The sequence below is a fragment of the Bactrocera latifrons genome, unplaced genomic scaffold, assembly GCF_001853355.1.
Source record: "Bactrocera latifrons isolate USDA-ARS-PBARC rearing strain unplaced genomic scaffold, ASM185335v1 scaffold_63, whole genome shotgun sequence".
In the NCBI taxonomy this organism is placed as follows: Eukaryota; Metazoa; Arthropoda; class Insecta; order Diptera; family Tephritidae; genus Bactrocera; species Bactrocera latifrons.
Window position 1 is genome coordinate 17924 of NW_017537301.1, and position 19107 is coordinate 37030.

The 19107-nt window shown below is 37.5% G+C and overlaps 1 protein-coding gene across 1 annotated transcript in view; it reads left to right on the plus strand.

Annotated features, from left to right (window-relative positions):
* LOC108975216 overlaps positions 1 to 19107 on the plus strand; it is a gene marked incomplete at its 5' end in the record, with an annotated part of 66920 nt that overhangs the window by 15496 nt on the left and 32317 nt on the right. The window contains one exon of the mRNA XM_018943564.1: positions 12190 to 12463. Coding sequence (XP_018799109.1) covers positions 12190 to 12463 — 274 coding nt within the window. The remainder of the gene's footprint in view (positions 1 to 12189; positions 12464 to 19107) is intronic.

The following is a 19107-nucleotide window of genomic DNA, read 5'->3' on the forward strand; positions in this document are numbered from 1 at the left end:
CTTAAGACTAAAAAAAGGGTGAATAGACTCCTTATCACTAGCGTCAAGTTACTTTATGATTAAAGTAGTTACGGTGACTGACCGAAGCGATATTGCAMGAAACTCTAAGGCTGATGAGCTTGCGGATATTTCAGTTTCAATAACTGCAGAATAGAACGGTTTGCTACTGGACCGCTGGGGCTCTAATCAGCTCAGCAAGCGTTGGCTTACTGCCACCAGCTGTGCTATCGTAAGGGAGGGCAGCTCCTTGTTCTTATGAATATACACTTTTAAATAATTGTAGGAATTCAATTCACTCTGTTCCGTGGGGATTCATGCTGTAAAATTGAACATATTTCATCTAACGTCCGACAGCARCATCAGCTGGATGAGAAAGACATCTCAACATTTCCTCCGCAWATGTCCCCCTTTTGCAAGATCAAAGCAAAAACACCTAGTTAATATTTGATAGCTTCAGGATGCTTTCCCGATAGCTAATATCCAACTAAAGGATTCTTTTCGTTTAGCTATACACAACGGACTGAATATAACAATCTAAGAGTGATCCCTCCGCCATCCTGAGGAATCAGCCGTCTAGTCTAACTCAACCTGTGGAAGAATTAATACCGAGAAAAGTCCTTGAACTACAATCTTAAGCGAAGCATAGAAATATACATATATTAAAAGTCTATTAACTGAAAATAGAATTAATTTTAGGGTAMTCCTTCTAAACTTGTATTTGTGACTTAAGAAATATATTTGTTATTATTTCCGTACAAAATTAATGGACTCGTTAGGAAAAGTACTAAAACAACTTCAATAAGCAACAGCAAATTTTAGTTTAATTTTAGGTTCTAATGAATTGTGTTAGCCATTCAGAAGTAACCAGCTAATTAACTTATTCCTGGAGCCAAACAAAGCGCGCAGCACATAATTTTCTCTCAGTTATCTTTCCACATTAGTATCTTTCTCTGARTTACCTGAAAGGCATGTTTCACTTAAGATTGACAAAGTTTTCGGGTGTGCTGAGATTCGTTTTTGCTTGAAGACACTTTGTTTATTTTCATGCACTACACATTACTGTGAACTTTCGAGAGACAGTTCTTGAACTAAAAGAAGAGCGCTATTAAAAGTGGGACTCTTTGCTGGAATCACCGAATATAATATGAAGACTTTTCTCTTCTTAAACTTCTGCAGAAAGGTTTTCACATATTCACCTGCTAGTATTAGTAGTCCTCGTCATTACAGCGCTTGGAAATTTTTAACTAGATCAACATYTGCGATTTGTTTTTTATCTGTTTGACTTTCTCATACCTGTATGTAGGTCTTTTAGGCCTTTAAAGTGCGCCTCATTTATTGCATTACCGCCTAAGCTCGGCTTTTGCAACCACATTTTACCATAGCCTATACAGTTATTCATTTTCTGTGACATCCTCTGCATCTATATGTGTGCGTGTAGAACTTCAGCTTAACGCACACGTACACAAATTGGCACGCATGCCTGAACAGTGAAGCGTTAAGAATTTGTTTTCGAATTCAATTACGAAAGTGAAATTACAATAACAAAAAATGAAGTATTAGCRGTGCAAAAAACAGTCTCGTAAGAAAAAAGATGAGAAACCAATAAATAAAGGAAGAAACAGTCATCAAAAGAAACCCAGGATGCGACAAACCGGCATYAGTGTTGAAGGAAAGGAAGCTGCGCGGAAGCAATCAATTGCTAGGCACATATAAGATATGCACGTACATATGTATAGAGTATGTATATAAATATGTAATAAATAAAAGTATGCATATCTCCACACATGAATTCGTATTAGAGCAGATATTCGAAGAATATCGAAATAAATTTGCCATATAGACAAACATATGTAGGAGCTTATAGAAAATCATGTGTGTCTAGTAAATGTACGAAAAAATATTGTATGACTGCTATGCTATTAGTCCAATATCGTTGGTTTTGACAAATGAGCAGCYTATTGGAGAGTAAGCGGCATCACCGACCTTTCASATTTAATATCTCARAAACTGTGAACTAGTTCCCTTAAATACAGGCAGATGAACCTGGCTCATCATGTTGAATATTTATGTGTGCATTAAAGAGTCTCCGCATACCTTACGGAAAAGAAATTACATTTGTGTGTTAAAACCTTAATGGCAAATTTAGTACACCCCATTCACTATTTATATCCTGAAATTTGTATAGCTGAATGTGATTTCTGCGCAGCAAAACTACTACTATAAATAAATTTGCTTATGCAATACACCTAAATATACATAGCCTAAGCTGATTTCCTGACACCATTATGTGCTCTTCTTACTTCAAAGCATCAATGAGTTCCCATATCCAAGCACTTAACCTCTCACCCCGAGTTGCGCCCAACCAAATGGCCTTTCTTCACGTTATTGCCTTACATGACGCTATATGCATATTTACATAAACAAAAACAGAAATGATTTCATTTGCTAGCACATTTTTTTCCATAACTTTTATTTGTGTTTTGATTGCTGCTTTATGGCGATTTTATGAGTTGTGTCGCCAGTGACGCCACAGTTCTTTTGCCACTTACAAATATTGCGCTGTAAATRAATGCGAAACACTTGTAAACAGACGTACAAACAAGCGCAGAGAACTTGCCTTTTTCGCAGGCAGAAGATTATGATTATACTTCAAAYATGCACACAGCCATATATATATATATACATATGTATGCAAGCGCCAAACAGCAACTAATAATTTATTTGACTTTCATTGGTGATTGCCAACACTTATGTGCTCATCCATATATGTATATATATTGTATATGTAGATGTAGATGTGGATTTGTATATCTGTTTCTGTGTGTGCGCATAATAAGCTTATTCATCGCTCGTCCATCAGCATTTTAGTACGGTTTTGTACACATTTCATCTCCGTTGATGGCGATATTAATCAATTTGTCCGTGTTTCGCTAATTTTTGCCATCAAATTATGCGCACATGAATAACGGTAAAGTGAAATAATGACACAAATAATGCTGTTTATTGTGGGCATTTTAGCTGAAATACAAACACAGAAGGTATAGCAATGTGTTTTTGTACAACTAATGGGCAAATTGCTTTTCTTGCTTTATTCGTGTAAGTTTCATTAGAGGTATACATACATATATATGTGTATGTACGAGGCTTTCTGTGTTGGCATACAGTGGTTGAGRAAAGTACGCGTACGTAAGAACTTTRTAKAAGCAGACGGAGTATTCTGTCTATTTTTTGTTAYAAATATGTGATCTGATGTGAAAATATACAACTTTTCCGAAGCAAAATATTAAAATTTTTATTTTATAAGCTCTCTTGTGAGTTTGCTTGAAACGATAGGGTAGTCGAAAAATTCTTTTCGTATTTCGTCAAAAGATGTCGTTTTATATATATTTCAGTTCTGCAAATCACATTGTGTCATAAAGTGTTGGAAATGTAATTTTTTAAGTTTCATTTAGCCAAAAATTTAATTCGATGAAGTTACAGCTTTTCAAAAAYTAGTGAAAATAATAAAGTAATTCGCTACATTTTGAAATTTTTGTACAAAAAAAAAAGAAAAAAATGCCACGCAAGCCACCAATGAAATTTCTGATGTTTGCGGTGACTATGTTGTATCAGTTCGTATAGCACAAGAATGGTTCGCTTCCGTTTTGGAAATTTCGAAATTTCGTTTTACACTGATTCAAGATTCACTCTGATGGACTAATGTGCCTAACAGAATAATGGCAAAAAGTGGTCGACCAAAATGGTACATATTTGTTTATTTATTTATAAGTATAGGTATAAAAAAAAGTTAARGTTTTTGAAGAAATACGAAAGGACTTTTTCGACTACCCATTATAATTGAATCATGAATGAAGAGTGTTCAAACARTAATGGGAATTTTAAAATTCTAATTTTGCGGGTTTGGAGAGTCAAATGTTTTATTATATTTGTACAGATGTCTCAGAAGTACGATAAACTTTTCAGCTGCATTCATTGCATACTTTCTCTATAGCAAGTGGCTAAGGTTAGATGTGTTTTTATGAGCTAAACGGATCAAGGGATTTGTTCGTGAATTCTTGACCAAAAGCATTACTAAAGTGATGCCTTCTGCTATTTCCAAAAGGAAAGGGAACCTTAATTAAATCGCTGAAAGAGCTAAAGGTAAACCCAAAAATCGTGCTTTAAAAGTGGTTCGGTGATTTTAAGAAGCGCTAGCACAAGGGCATTATTTCGAGTGGGAGTACTTTAYAGGTTTTAATATTATTGAAGACGAATGAATAAATTTCTTTTTTTCAAAAAACTAAACGTTCGATATTTTTCAACAGTTCTCGCGATAGATAGTTTCAAAACAAAAAAATATTTCTGTCAAATGTCAGGAAATTATTATTTTCTCTCTTTTTCTTATTAAATTAGCAATAATAAAAAAATTTTAAATACGGAATATATATTTCTAGCTATCATTTGATTTATCAGTTGTTCTCTGGAGAAAAATTAAAAAAAAAAAAAATATTCATTCCCATACCAAAGTTACACAGAAAATAAAATATTCTCTCGGTATTTGCGTACATTTTCTTGTACATATAATATATGACCTATGGGAAACCAACGGCACTTGGAATTTTTAATAGGACAGTCCTACCAACTTAACAAAATACATATTTTGGAAATWTAATTTTTCCGACARTTCAATTGCAATTTCYGGCTGCTTTTTTGTTCCAATGTATTTTAGATAGTATATTTATATTACAAAAATAATATGGCAGTGTTTCTAATAGGTCTATACATAGGTAATATGACTGCGATAAATGTATGGCAACCCTACGAACATTGTTTTTTAATTAAGACAAATATTGCCTACATTTAGGGTGTCGTCGAACTAGCCTTTTTTGCTTTTATACAGTTTAATACACAGTTTATACAGTTTTATTTAACATATGAAATACGTAAAGGCAAATCTGCTGATGCAGAGTAAAATCTGCAAAATATTTAGCGGCGTCAACCATGAAAAACTCTTGAAGCAGTTAGTGACACATTATAAGAAAAATAAAAACAATTTCCGAGAATGCTCTTAACATCCTTGCAACAGAAACATCGTCGTTCCCAACAATCCTTCCATTACTTCTTTGATTGCCTGCAATGCATTCAATTCAGCGTCAATCAAAATTTTGTTGAATGCGTCACTTTTAATCGGCTTTCGTATATCTGAACCATTTAGTACTCCTGATTGGAAAAAATTAATTTGTTAAGATGGAAAACCATGGGAAATAAGGAAAAAATTTAAAAGGTCATAAAAGAAACCGATACATACGAACGACAAACCYTTTGAAGGGTTTTACTATACTGACCTAGTACYATCACCCTGACTTGGAATTTCTCACCCCCCAGATTAGCTGTTGTACTGTGTTATTGGCCTACTTTTATTACTGACTGTGTGCGCCCATATACAACGCGCAAAAGAATCATAAATATTTGATTATGAGCAAACAAAGTGGCAATTTGTAACACATTTCTTGACCTGCACTTCTCCGAAAATTACGAATCAATGAAATATTCTTTCGTTTTTGTTAAAGAGCGTGAAGGGAGGCACTTATTTCTGCACAAGTTTAAGGTCGCCGACTACAACTGAGTGRGCATGCAATTGGACTTTTTGATATATCTAATTAAATATGTAATAAAATAAATATATAATAAATATATATTTTGAGCTCAATATATATATATATGTAGAGGTGCTTTCTTTGTATATAAAAATTCTAAATAGACACAACTAAATATATACAGCACTGTAGTAAATTCAGTTGAGAGCAATCATCCAGGCTTCCTTTGATTGCTATATCCACCAAAAACCAATAATTTTTCTACAAATTCAACACCAGAGCTTAGTTCTGTTCTCATAAGGCACTTATACTCACAGATACTATATTCAGCACTTGCTCATCGCATTGCAAATATTCCCAAGAACTAACACACTTTCAAATTTTAATACTACCGCTTTGATTTATAGCACTCATAACTCGCTGTCTCTCAAATATATGACTTACAGTGCCATAGTTACCAAGTGCATACGCTGTAATCCGATTGTGAGAGTAGCACTTCTCTCGGGAAGATGAAAAAGCCACAATTAAATGACTTCGTTAGTTGCAAATATAATAGTATAACGCAAAATTCGCGTTTGTTACATAATTACTGCACTTCAAAGCAATACATTACAATGCTGAGCCTTCTTAGACCGCCGAGGCGTATGAGAAACATTTTCTCTATGTGCCATTGAATGAATGYGCTCAAGATGATTTTCATGGATAATACACACAAGTATATGCAGGTTTTAGTGAAAGCGCACAAATATATATGTTCTTATGTGCATTAAAGCAACAATACCAACATACGAACACTGCCGTTTGTGCCTATATGTGAGAGCACGAACGCTGGCTTTAATTTTATGCCAGCAACACGTCCATTCCGCATAAATTCCCGTTGCTACACAGCCACTGTACCCCCGACGGCCTGACCACGTGCGCTAGACAATAGCTCAGATTACTGGCAAACAATTGCCGCATTATTACCGTTAAGGCGTAAAATGTTAAAATGTTGCAGGAAAAGTGTGGCAAGGGACACTAGCCGGTAGTTAAAGCGTGTTTTAGAGAGTGTGGGCGCTGTTGTGAAGACTCCACACATGCATCTATTTATATGGCTGTGGAARTAGCTGCCCAAAAGCATTTTGAACCGAACTCATAACAAACAGTTACTTAWGCAAATGTGGAAGCAAATGTGGAAATGCGCGGCGCACAAACATAAGCATTTGTTTGTTGCAGAGCGCAGCAACAGCAGGCAACAATTATGAGCCGTTTTAATGGCAAAAACAACAACAGCGAAACACATACGCTTGCCTCGTAGAATAACAAGYTGCGTCAGGCAAAGTGTACAGCCACCGTTCGGCTGCCACTCGGCACGATTCGTCTCCTAAAAGGTGGCAGAAAGCGAAAGGGATTTGCTATGCGCATAGGAGTTGATATTGTTCTTTTTTTTCCAATTTCACTCCTTTGTGCAGACCCTTTCGACAATCGCAATTTTTCTGCATTTGTACAGGCATTTGGGGAGTCCGGCGCTTGCTCCAATGAGGCACCCATGACTTCTTATTCTAATCACATGCACAATAAGAGTCCCGAAATATGCCAAGCGTCGGGTTTGGAGCACACACACTCACGCACATATAAAATCGGTAAAATTATAGGAGTGAACGCGCTGTTTCGGTAGCATGCATGCGTGCGGATGTATGTGTGCATATTAATGTACGTTGTTGGAATCGAAAATCGCTCTGGGCGCTTAATGCCGTGCGTAGCGTTGACTCGGTTGGTAATATTTTATGGTCATTTTCCTGCGCCTCATGTCGCGGCCGCTGCCGCAACAAGCACAGYCAAGCACAAATAAAGCGAGCGCCGCTCGTCGGAAGCTGCCTRCGTACGTGCGCTGCCGTTAACTGCTGTGCCGTTGTGCTGTTGTTSTTTGTGGCGCAGGATATCGCATCTTAAATTTATTTTCCTATAATTTATGTGGCTTTGCTGCTTAACGTGGCCATAAAACAATATGCCGTTACCGCTTAAATATCAAATAAATGCGGATACTTTGGCGTAAATATAAATTCGATCGAAGGCAAATGAGCCAGCAGCCAAGAGCACAGAAGCGCGCCGGAGAGTTAGCGAGCGGCGCAGGGGCGCTTAAGTGATTCCGAAAGACTTTTGCCGGTTAAAGGTGCACATTAAGCAAATCATAAGCGGCTCAATAAAAACAATTGCCGGCATATCGGCATATTAAACAGTCTTACCCACACACACACACACACACGCACACACAATGAAATAAAATTTTGAACATGCACGAAATAATAAAATTAAACGGCAATTCGTTGTGCCATTATTTACATGTGTGCCTCATTTAACCTTTAACCTTTCGCATACACTTTCACCTCCGAAGGTGATCACAGTTCAGATTGAGGTGGAGACATTAGAAGCTCTTATGACTTAAATTGTTTTGTTGAGTAGATGTTCAATGGAAGTTTAGTGTCATGAATAAGTAAAACTCGAAGAAAAAATATCAAAGTCCTTCAAAAAAAAATTTTTATCACTAAAATTTCCTTTCTAGGAAGCTCTTTCCCATCTGCGTTAGAGCAAAGATGGAGATGTCTTTTTGCCATTTAAAATTGGAGAATATTGAAGTTTCTGCTTTTATGTGATTTATAGGTTAGATTCGGTTAGTTTAACCTGGTAGGCCAATAAGTAATGCAAAGACCAGTTTTGGACATTTGCGATATCAGACGGAGTTCAATTGCTAGTCCATGTGAATTTTAACAGACTCTGCGGCTCACTAATCTCCTATAGTGTAACATACCGTGAGGTCCCCGGGTGCTTACAGCGTAGTCTTGCCAAAACAGGACAAGTACACATGAGATACTCATGTGCCACCAGACAATGACCAGTTGGAGTTGTTCTTAAAGCTCCTGTTATGCARAACGCAGCGAACCTCTGAACCCCTTCCATTAGCTTCCGTACGTCAACTCACCATGCTACTGCACCGTAGAGTAGAATTGATCTTACAATAGCTGTGTAGCACTAGTCTATAAAAGAGTGAGCGAGCCCTCAGATGGTGCCGATCATAAGCCTAAACGCATATGAGAGAGAGTTGTCTCCCATTTTTCTTTGATCTCAAGCGGATCTCTTTTCTCCGCGCTTAACCCTGAACCCACTTTCGAAGCCCAATTCTGGACTGACACCGACCCGTTATTAAGATGGAAATACCGCCCGCATATGCCATTAGCATAGGGGATTTGCCGTCCAAGTTCCTYAGCGTGTATTCACAACTAATGTCCATAGAAGTGGGGATAGCTCTCCACCTTGCGGGGAACGTCTGCAGACTTCCTTGGTCATTTTAGCGTCATTCCATTCCACTCATATCCATCTAGAGGTCAAAAGACTTCTGGTTCAGCGTTGTATAGCGGGATCAACACCTATTCACTGGATAATGTTGAGAATAAGTTCGGTATGAACTGTGTTGAACGCTCCACAAATGTCCAAAAATGATCCAAGAGCTTTATTTATGAATGAGAATACCTACACAAAAGTAATTAAACAAAAAGAAGTGTTTCATTGTGTAAAGCGTTTTTGAAGTGGAGGGAGAGAAAAGGTCGTGTCTCGACGCTGCGATTGCTAGCCTGTAGGTCTGATCTGAAAAATAAGTGCAATATGCATTCTTGCTTAGTACTTAAAGTTACACGCAAAAACTTAAACACTTTAATAAATTAAAATAATGTCTCAATAACTTCATCAAGAAAATCACTTCAAATCCACTAAAAAAAAACGAATTTATTCTAATTTATAAATCACAGTTATCGTTTTATAAATTTCCCAATGCCCACCAAATCCAGTGGACTAAGTCTCTCATACCCGGCAACTATGCACAATGGTGCCACATCTTCGGAAAAAATACTCACTTCATATCATAAGCACTGCAGTAATATGTTAAAATTAAAGAATTGTGAAATGGCTTGGCAAATTATTATCCCCAGCATATCTAGACTGGGCGGGCACACAGGCWATTTTGAGGCAGTTATGTCCGTTCGCTGCTCGGTTTTCAACCATTTGCGAAGTCATAAAYTTGCTTGTCCTCGCTCGCAGGCATCACCACACACATAAACACACGTACTCGTTGAAAATGTGTGTGTGTGTGTGGCACAGTTAAGTGAGTAAATGTTGGCAACTATGGCTTTCACACCCACATTCAGGCAACTAATTTCAATTTTCATCACCATACAACCACATAYTCACACACACRCACATGTGCACATTGTAAGTATGTAACTATGTAAGGATTGCTATAAGTGAAACACACATAAGTATACGCGCAGGCTGCGCTGGAGCATAAAAGCTATTAGCCAAACAAACTTGAGCGTTTAGTGTGTGGAAAAACTGCAAGAATGGTGAAATGAGAGAGCTTGCTGAATGAAGGGGAACAAAGCTGCTGCCAATGAATAGCGTAAAACGCGAGCTGCAAGAAAATTGAAATGTAACATTTCATGCGAAATACCTTTGCCTTGTAAAAATGTAAGCGGAATTTGAAATTGAAAATATTTTAGAAAAAAAAAATAATAAATTCGAGAAATCAACTTTTTTCTTTGGAGGTTTTTACTTCATGGTTATTGATAYATTTTTATATATTTACTTTACCTATTATTTTTACTACTTTATTCGTTGAAATCTCTTTTTGAATCTAGTTTTRTTCAAATAAATGCCTTCCCTTTCTATTTATCTCGAAGTTTTGGAGCCTTACAATTTAGGCTTTGTATTTCTTGTGTATTTCGAAAATTCGATTTTTGTTTTTACTTACGAATATATCTACATATACTTGTACATTAGAGCGGATCGATTTTTTTTTACAACAAAATCGAGTGGTAAATGTTTTACAGATCATTCTGAACAACTTTGCTGCAAAACCAGTTTCGAGCCACTGGTCTTTAAATCGAAGTTTGAAAAAGCAAATAATCGCTAAATGTGATRTAGTTGTTCGATGTGGCAAATTCCTACAAATGACCAATATAACATCAAAATTCACCTACGTACTAAATTCGAAAATATTCATCGAAAATTTCTCAGAAACGACTTGACCTCGTCTGGAAAATTTCACACGACTTCTTAGAAATATATGTCAGTTAATGATACTCCATCTATGATTATTTCTATTTGTCTATCGTCATATTTTTTTTTTCTCGATTTGAGTAAGCTTAATATTATTTCTTACCACCAGCCTGATTTAAGCAAAGCTCCCTCTGGAGATCGGTTACCGGATCAAAACTATCTAAAATTAATTGTTTATTATTGAAATACTTTAAATTCTCTAAWATGCATCTGCAAAAACAGACTTGTTTTTACTGCCACTAACTAGATATTACCCTTTAATTATGTGGTTACCAAAATAGGTATATGTCTCCGCTAAAAATTTGTTTTGTGTGTAATTAATCTCTTTACGCTTTTTACAAGTATTCAGGYATAAAACTAGACTAATATTTCCTCTAGTACTAAAACAGGAAAGAGAAGGCCTTGCTTTGTTTTCTTTCTAATATCTAATTTATTTTTTATGCTTCACTAAGGGCTATTTGATTCATAGACTTTTGTTTAAAATGGGCTGTACATCAGCTAAAATTTATGGTGAAAAATTGTTATTCTTACTTAATATAACATTATATGTGCATGAYTTAGCTAAGTTATCTTTAACTTCCTACTAAACTCGCGCCTAATGGTATGCCATTTACAAATATTACTTTGTTTTTATAATATTTCGCTAAAGGAAGTCAAAAAGYCTCGTTTCAGAGACTTTGTAACAAATAATTAGCTTAATAATTTCTAACTTTTCTTCACAACGAAATAAATATTTGATCTMCTTTAACTTTCTACCTTACTGTGTGCGTGTCTTCGCTAAATTTTAAGTTTAACCTTTTTTTTCTATAAGTTCTTTATTTTGAGTAAGTGTTAGTATCTTAGGTCCACATCTTACTATATATTTATTGTTATGCTGGCTTAAATCGAAATTAAATATATTCCACAAACTAAATACTCACGAATTAATTACCTCCACATTTTGAAGGTAACTTTARAACCGCATGGATTGCTAGCAGCTCATCGAAATGAATGTGAAAGGAAGTATGCTTGGAATGAGATTAAAGTAAACTAATTTTAAGCAAATATAGAGCAAATATGCTTTAGTGSCGTACGTGTGAGTGTAAGTCGATGAGCGCGCGCGCACACACACTGGCACCAGCTTGAGTGGAAAATATGCTCACGCGTATCACGCTGGGAAAAAGTGAAGTACTTGGCAACTACCTTCAACTTTTGCGCGATGTGTGTGTGCACTTATGCACATTAATCTACATATACCTACAAACATGTTAGTCACTCGTCGATGTGTATATGTAATCTATTTAACTGTGAACTAAGTACGCGTTAATGTGGCTCTGCATTTTGCACAGCGCGCACATTTCACAGCAAATTTGCAAGTGGTTTGCTCCACTGATGGGTGACCTACGAATATACAACCCATTTCCATATTATTGTAACGAGATTTTTTGCGTTCATATATTATTCACTTTCACTACTTTGAGGTTATGTGTGTGTAAATTGTTTTTACATTTTTTTCTATCAACCATTCACAATTATTTTATTGCAGACGAGTCCATACTTTCCGAGGATCCCACACCGGCGGAAACGACACACCATTCAAGTGGCGGCCTGAGCGCCAGCGGTAGCGGCGTGGCGGTGGGGGCGGGCGCCAGCATCAATGTGCATGGACATGAGAAACAGCAGTCGCAGCTACTCATACTGGCCGCCGTGGTGGCGATAGGTGCCGTCATTGTAACGTCAATTATCGTCGCGGGTATTGTGGTCGTCTGCAGGCATCGACCGCGACCACCTGAACCGCAGGATGTGCGCAAAAGTATGCGGTAAGTGGACAAGTAGTTTGTAGATAATTTTTTCGCATTTTTATGGGTTTAATGTAGACGATTGGAAACATGTACATTTAGTGATGAATTAGCCGTTCGTGGGAAAGTTGGCGTTTCATCCGTTTTTGTAGGCGTTTAAGCCTTAACTAGTTAGTTTATCTATTTGGCTGATAAACTTGGTAAGATAAGGTATTTTAATTCATATTTTTGTGATTATATTCGGCTGTTTCTTCGCTCATATAACCACGAGGGATATGTGTACTGGAAAAAGTCGCTGTAAAAGAACCGCAGTGCTGGGGAGGGGGTCTTTATAAGGAGCACACTACTGTAGTGCTTTTCAGGCAGAAGTGCCCGCCTTTAAGGTATGCAGCTGCTTTAAGGAAGCTAAGCATTCACTCCGACAGCAGAGCTACATTGAGCTCGCAAACTTAAAGTGAGTCAAGGAGTGTCTGTCTTCACTAGCAATAGCGTCACGCTACTTCATCATCCGACGTTATTCATAATGAAAATGCTGGAAACTGCAAAGCCGATGATCTAACGAGGCACTCATGTCGCCTATAACAATGAATATATGGTCCACACTTGGTCGACGAGAAGCTCCTCTGAAACTGCAAAATCCTTTTGGCCTCGAGTAGAACGTTAGAAATCTTCTGAATTACTTCCCTTTAGAAAAATTCATGTTGCCGTTATAGTAAGAGTTCTTACTGGACACTTCCCAGCAGTAATAGTAGTAGAGTGTACATTGAGTGTAAAAACAATTATGTTTAAGTTTTGGCAAATCGAACGTTTTAACAAAGTCAACGAACGCCCGATTTAGAAGGAAATTTTTAAAATTTCTCATACTGCCGAGGTCCAAGCAAGTAAAGCTAAATGATATTGTGATATAATCTATTATACCGTATATTTTTAAGGTTTGACTCTAAAAGCACTAGTTTGGACTTGTGAATCAATGCTTTAAATCAGACACAATGCTTCTTTCTTGTTTAATATTTCTGTAGTGAATGTTGTCCTGCTTGTGCCACCATTTCACAGAACACGCAAAACACAAACATTTCTTTTACAATGTTCTTACATATTCTTACTGCTTACAACATAGCATACAAATCTTAAGCAGACACTAATTACTAGATTTTCTGTTAACAGCMGTTTATATAGAAGTTGCACAAACTTAACTGGCATTTACCGCAGCTTACAGCAAAGGCAAAGTGCAACTTCTGRCGCCACTGTAGTCTTCTACACCGCGAAAACAAACTTACGCAGACGCTGAGGCCGGTTGTCTGGCTGCGCGCCGCCAGCAAACTTCTCAACTCCAAGTAATTAGTAGCATTCGCTCAAGCGCGGAACTTTACATTAAAAGAATCCGGGCGTTTCCGCCGCTTGCCGACCCACCGACCTGAGCGGTTGAGCTCTGAACTCCACGCGGAAACGCAGATTTACGCAAATTCACGCAAAACTCACGGCGAACTCACGCAACCGCCTCGCATTACGCTCTAAATGGCAACACCCAGCTGACACCACCTAGCCTCCATGCTCCGCCGATGGTAGCAAGGAATAAATAATGCACTTGTTATTGTGACTGCAGAGTCTTTGTTGCAAGTACTTCTCCACTGTTTGTTTAGAGGGCTTCGCTTTCGTCAGTGTGCAAACAGAAAAATGTGTAGCTCATGAGAATTGAAGTTAAGCGCGCCCCACCTGCACCGCATCCGCGCCGCACAGTCGACAAACAGGCGTAGTTTAAGCAGCGGTCAAACAGACTGAGCTTGCGGCAAAAATGAGAAGTTGCAACACGCGCGCGGTAGTTTGGTTGCACTTGCCACACAGTTATTTGTGTATGTGTAAGTTTGTGCTTGTGCTGGGAAACGCTAATTACAAGTTATGTGGCAGGCAAAGTCTTAAAAGCAGTTGCCAGTTGCATAAAAATTATGTGAAAATTATTTAGTCAGAATATTTATGGTTGCACGCAAAGTGCGCGGTCCAAGGCGGGCCAAGGCCATTCAAATATCACTGATTCTCTGCCTCTTTTTTATGGTTTTTTACACCTTTCTAAGTTCCTTTTGCATGCAATCGCTTGTGTGTTTACGAGAAGAGTGGTGGAATACAAAGGTGCGCACTGCAAGTTACTTATACGCCATGAAGTATYTGCTTAGTKAGCGTGCTGAGCAAATAAGCTTGAGTATTGTAAGTAATTGAAAGCTTATTTCTTATTCACATATGTAGCAGAAAACTCTAAATTTCTGACAATAAAATTAGAAGAGTATTGGTACAATACCCAAGCYTAACTATAAGAAGAGTTAACTACTTGTCTTCGGCACTTTTTCAGTTGAGATTTGACACTATTTGGCTTTTCTGATGTGTGCATAAGTCTCTGCGTGCGTTTTTGAAATCCTATAATGTTGAAAAAGCTTCCAATTAGTATTTATTTSTTTGTTATATTCAATACACATGTTTATCAACAAGCTTATTCAAAGCTTCTTCATGTTTATGCGAAAAATTATGYCGAGTTTAAAGTTCTTGGCGGCATAAAATTCCGGGTCCATGCCGGTTACTTATATTCGTCCTGATTGTCRTGCAAATGGCATGTTCAAAGATCGAAAAGATGGCATCGAAAGACTCTTACTATATTTTCTGGTAATAAAAATTATAACCTGTGGCAACTTCTACAATGGGTCAATTGTAAAAATTAATATTGGATATGATCCATACGGTTATAAGAAAAGTAAAATATATTACTATGAACAAAAAATAATAAGACTTTGTTCTTAATTTTAAAAATCTTAATTTATCCTTGAAAATCTTTGTCCTATAAGTTTACTCATTAAATTAATAAAAATGTTAAGAATACAGATGAAGCGAAATTATCTAATGATGTTCTAGTAGATCGCGGCACCCTTACTTTTCCGAAAGCTATTATAAATATTGGTTCCTGGCTGTTTAAGGAGTATATTTTCAGCGAAGCAAAGGTGCTTATTAGATTAGTTATTACATCTTCCCGCGCGAAGGGTGGCACTGACGCAAACTGGAACGGTYAATATCGTTAGTCTTTTGTGATACGTAAAACTCCTAAAACCTAGTCGCCAGTTTTTCAAAAAAGTTAATATCAATAGCCAAAGTCCTCGTTCGTTAAGTAACTTGAAAATTTGTTAACAGATATACTTCTATCTCATTCTAATCGCTACCGAGTATAAAATAAAGTTCCTATTTTCCATTTCGTTTTCTACCACAAAACTTTGGCAGCAGTCGACCGACCAAATATTCCATATAATTTGCAAAATAGTTTTTTGGACTTAGGGGAGAAGAACAAGAAAGATATGGAAGCATATTCCACTAATTAACACACCTATGTTAAAAATTAATACACGATTTCCTAAGAGCGGCGATACTTCTCTAGATATGTTATAAAAATCAAAAGTTAGAAACTATAACTGTTAAAGAGCACATTGCCCAGAGCTGAACATACATACACACCTACAAATGTAAAGTAATACTATTCACGCGAACTCAAAGCACATAACCTCAACAAAACTTCTTTTGCCCACTCCACCGCGCTTCAGCGTAGCGTGAGCAMGGCATTAAATGGGTAATTGCTGTTTGATGCAAACATTCAAGAGTTCTTTTTCCCCTGCTCAACTTCCTGCTTTCTTTCTGCTTTTTTGCCGCTGCATCAATTAACCGGTTTAATCGGGTATTTCAGCTGCTGAATGGCTTTGTGTGAATTTCAATTAACTTAATCAATCTACATCAATATAAAATTGCTTATCGCAGCGCCGCAACTTTGTTACTCGAGCGCACACACACTTCCACGCACAGCGCTGCATACTTCTAGGCGCACAAATCAACGCCGGCGCTGTGTGTGCCTGTGTGGCGGCAAAGTGATGAAAAAAATTACTGTCAAGTCTGCCATTTATGCGCTCACACCCCTTTAACGCCCCGCTCGTCACGCAAATGCAGCGAAAAAAAAAAGTAACGGAACAAACGAGAACTAGGGGCAACTTTGTAATGCGAGATGTCTGAGCTACCTTTTGATTAGAACTAACGCCGCAGAGCTTTATGCTTACATACATATACTCAGTGCTGTGCTGTGCTGTGTCTGGCACACTGCTGGCGCATAGCCACTGGATTGTCTAATGCTCGGTAATTAATTTAATTGGACTCATCAAAAGCATGGAAAAACGCATCAATTTAGATAGAAATCTCACTTGGGCGGTCAGCAGTCAGGTGCGCCGGGAGTCAAAKCATCGCTCGAGTGTTGCAAGTGCCATACGCACATACATAATCTCTGCGAAAGCATGCGGCAGGTGTGTTGATCCCTGTGCCAATGACGCAGCTCTCTTTAAGRGGCGAGTGCAGCGCAAAGGAATCCAGTGACTCTTTGTTTATTGCGTTATGTAGTGCCGTCGTCCACTGCCAGCAGCGTGGCAGGTACAACAACGCCTTGTTTTAACTAAAATTAACTTTAAATTAAGCTAATCACAGCATACGAAGCAGAAGATGATGCTGATGAAGGGTGAATGTATGAGAGATAAAATGCACAATGACAGCGGCTGGCATGCGAGAGGAGCGCTGTAATTTCAAAGCAAAGCGCACAATACAGCCTTCTAATGAGGTAGAGACAAAGACGAGTCTTAACAAGTTGTAAAGAGAAGCAGTGGATTTGTATATTTGTGTGTGTTGGTGAGAGTAGGTCAACAGGCGCTGCCTGAAAGCAGACACTCTGCAGTTGACAGTTTTGCGAATCTATCTTTTCGCCTCTCTGCACCTTTTTTGGCCAAAGAAATTTTAGCTCATTATGAATACCTTTAGATTTAATTTGTTTCGGTAAAACTGAGTTAAATTTAAAAGACGCTGCTTTACTACGACGCAATTTAAGTAATTCGTCTGTAAAAATAGATCAGTAATTTGAAAGCAATGTACTTATTACAACAGAAAATATTCAGTACAAATTATTTTTCATTTTCCAACCTGAAACAGATTTTCATATATAGAAAGCGAAAAGAGTAATATTGACTTACTCATCAGTTCATCAATCAAGCGCGTAATTATAATATAAATTAATAATACCGTTTGTGGCTGATAAACTGAAATGGTGAAGACGATTCAAGTTATGCCGTAACTAAGAGCATATCTGTGAAGATTACACTCCACTTATCGGTATTTGTTTTAAACATCGAAAGGTCGCTAGAATAGAAGGAATACGCTCTTGATGTGTTCCAATAACGTCAATTGATTCTGACTCGGCTATACAGTGTTGAGTCAAAAGCAATGACTCCAAGATAGTGACATATACAGACGACATTGCTATCTTAATGGCGGGAAAATGCCCACCTACCTACGTGTTTTCCTTAGGAAGTCCTACCATGGATGCTCCCTTTTATACAAATATTATGAAGATGTTCGGCTCAACGAGGGGACTTTCTTCCTCTCTCATGGACTGGTGCTACACACTGATTGTAAGACCAATTCTGCCCTGAGGTGTAGTAGTGTGGGGGACAAAGTTAAGGAAATTTTCCTTYCGAAAACAAAGGAAATTGTTCCCAGGCTGCGCTGTGCATAATGAGAGCTCTAGGAAATCCCCCACAACAAAGTTCTTGAATTAGGGCTAAACCGTGCCACCTATAGACCTATTCGCTGAGAACTGTGAGGTAAATTCCGTTGGCAACTAACTGACCTCATTTGGCACACCGGCTGGGTATGTGCTGGAAGCAGAGTAGGAGCACAGAGTGGCGATAGAACTAAGCGCTTCACTCCTACTGAGTGTTAGGTCACAAAAGCATAAGAAAAAAAGATAGGCATTGAGATAGCGGCAAAAAAAAAGTAGTAAGACTTTTGTCGATATATTGTTTTTTTTTTTCTAGATTGAGATGACTATCTGTGCCATCAGAAAAAAATTTCACATCAAAATAATCATTAGTGTTTGGTGTGCTTAGCAAAGGACTTAGCAAAATGAAATCACAATTTGTTCATAAATYCAAGCATAAAATAGCGTCACTTTAAAGTCTGTGAAACAATGCTCTGCGATTAACAGGATGACATAAAATTCCGTGAAAACCGTTTTGAGTCAATTGATGATATTAAACGTGAATATCTGGCCAGTGTATTAGGGCCAAGGGACTACTATGAAGRGGATGACATAGATTTTGAAGACCAAATTAACAATTTTAAATTTAASAGYACAAAGYCTTACTATAGTTTGCTCATAGTGAGGACACTATATGAGAGTATCTATTGAAATTCGCCCCAAGCGCATGCATACTTAAGGATGGCGAGTCCTCATGGACTTCATAACGGAACTAACTCTGATGTCATTAAGGACCAACCTTGGTCTGTGCTTGGCTCATTAGTCTCCCAGGTTAAAATTACCTACTCTAAATGTTGATAGAAATTGACTTTTGATTCGATTTTTGACCAGTTAAAAATACTAAGCGGTCATTTTATGGGAAACTATACAAAGATCATGCAGAAATAATAAATTTTCATAAGAAAAACGCACTTAGAGATCAAATAATAGAACTGATGAAACTGGAGCGTTAGATTTTGGAAACCTGTAACACACCAAATATTTCRAAAACTTAGTTAAATTTGAGTATCACGTATTTAAAAGTTTATGTAGACTAGAGAAATCTGCCAAAAAAAATTTTTTTTTTCAC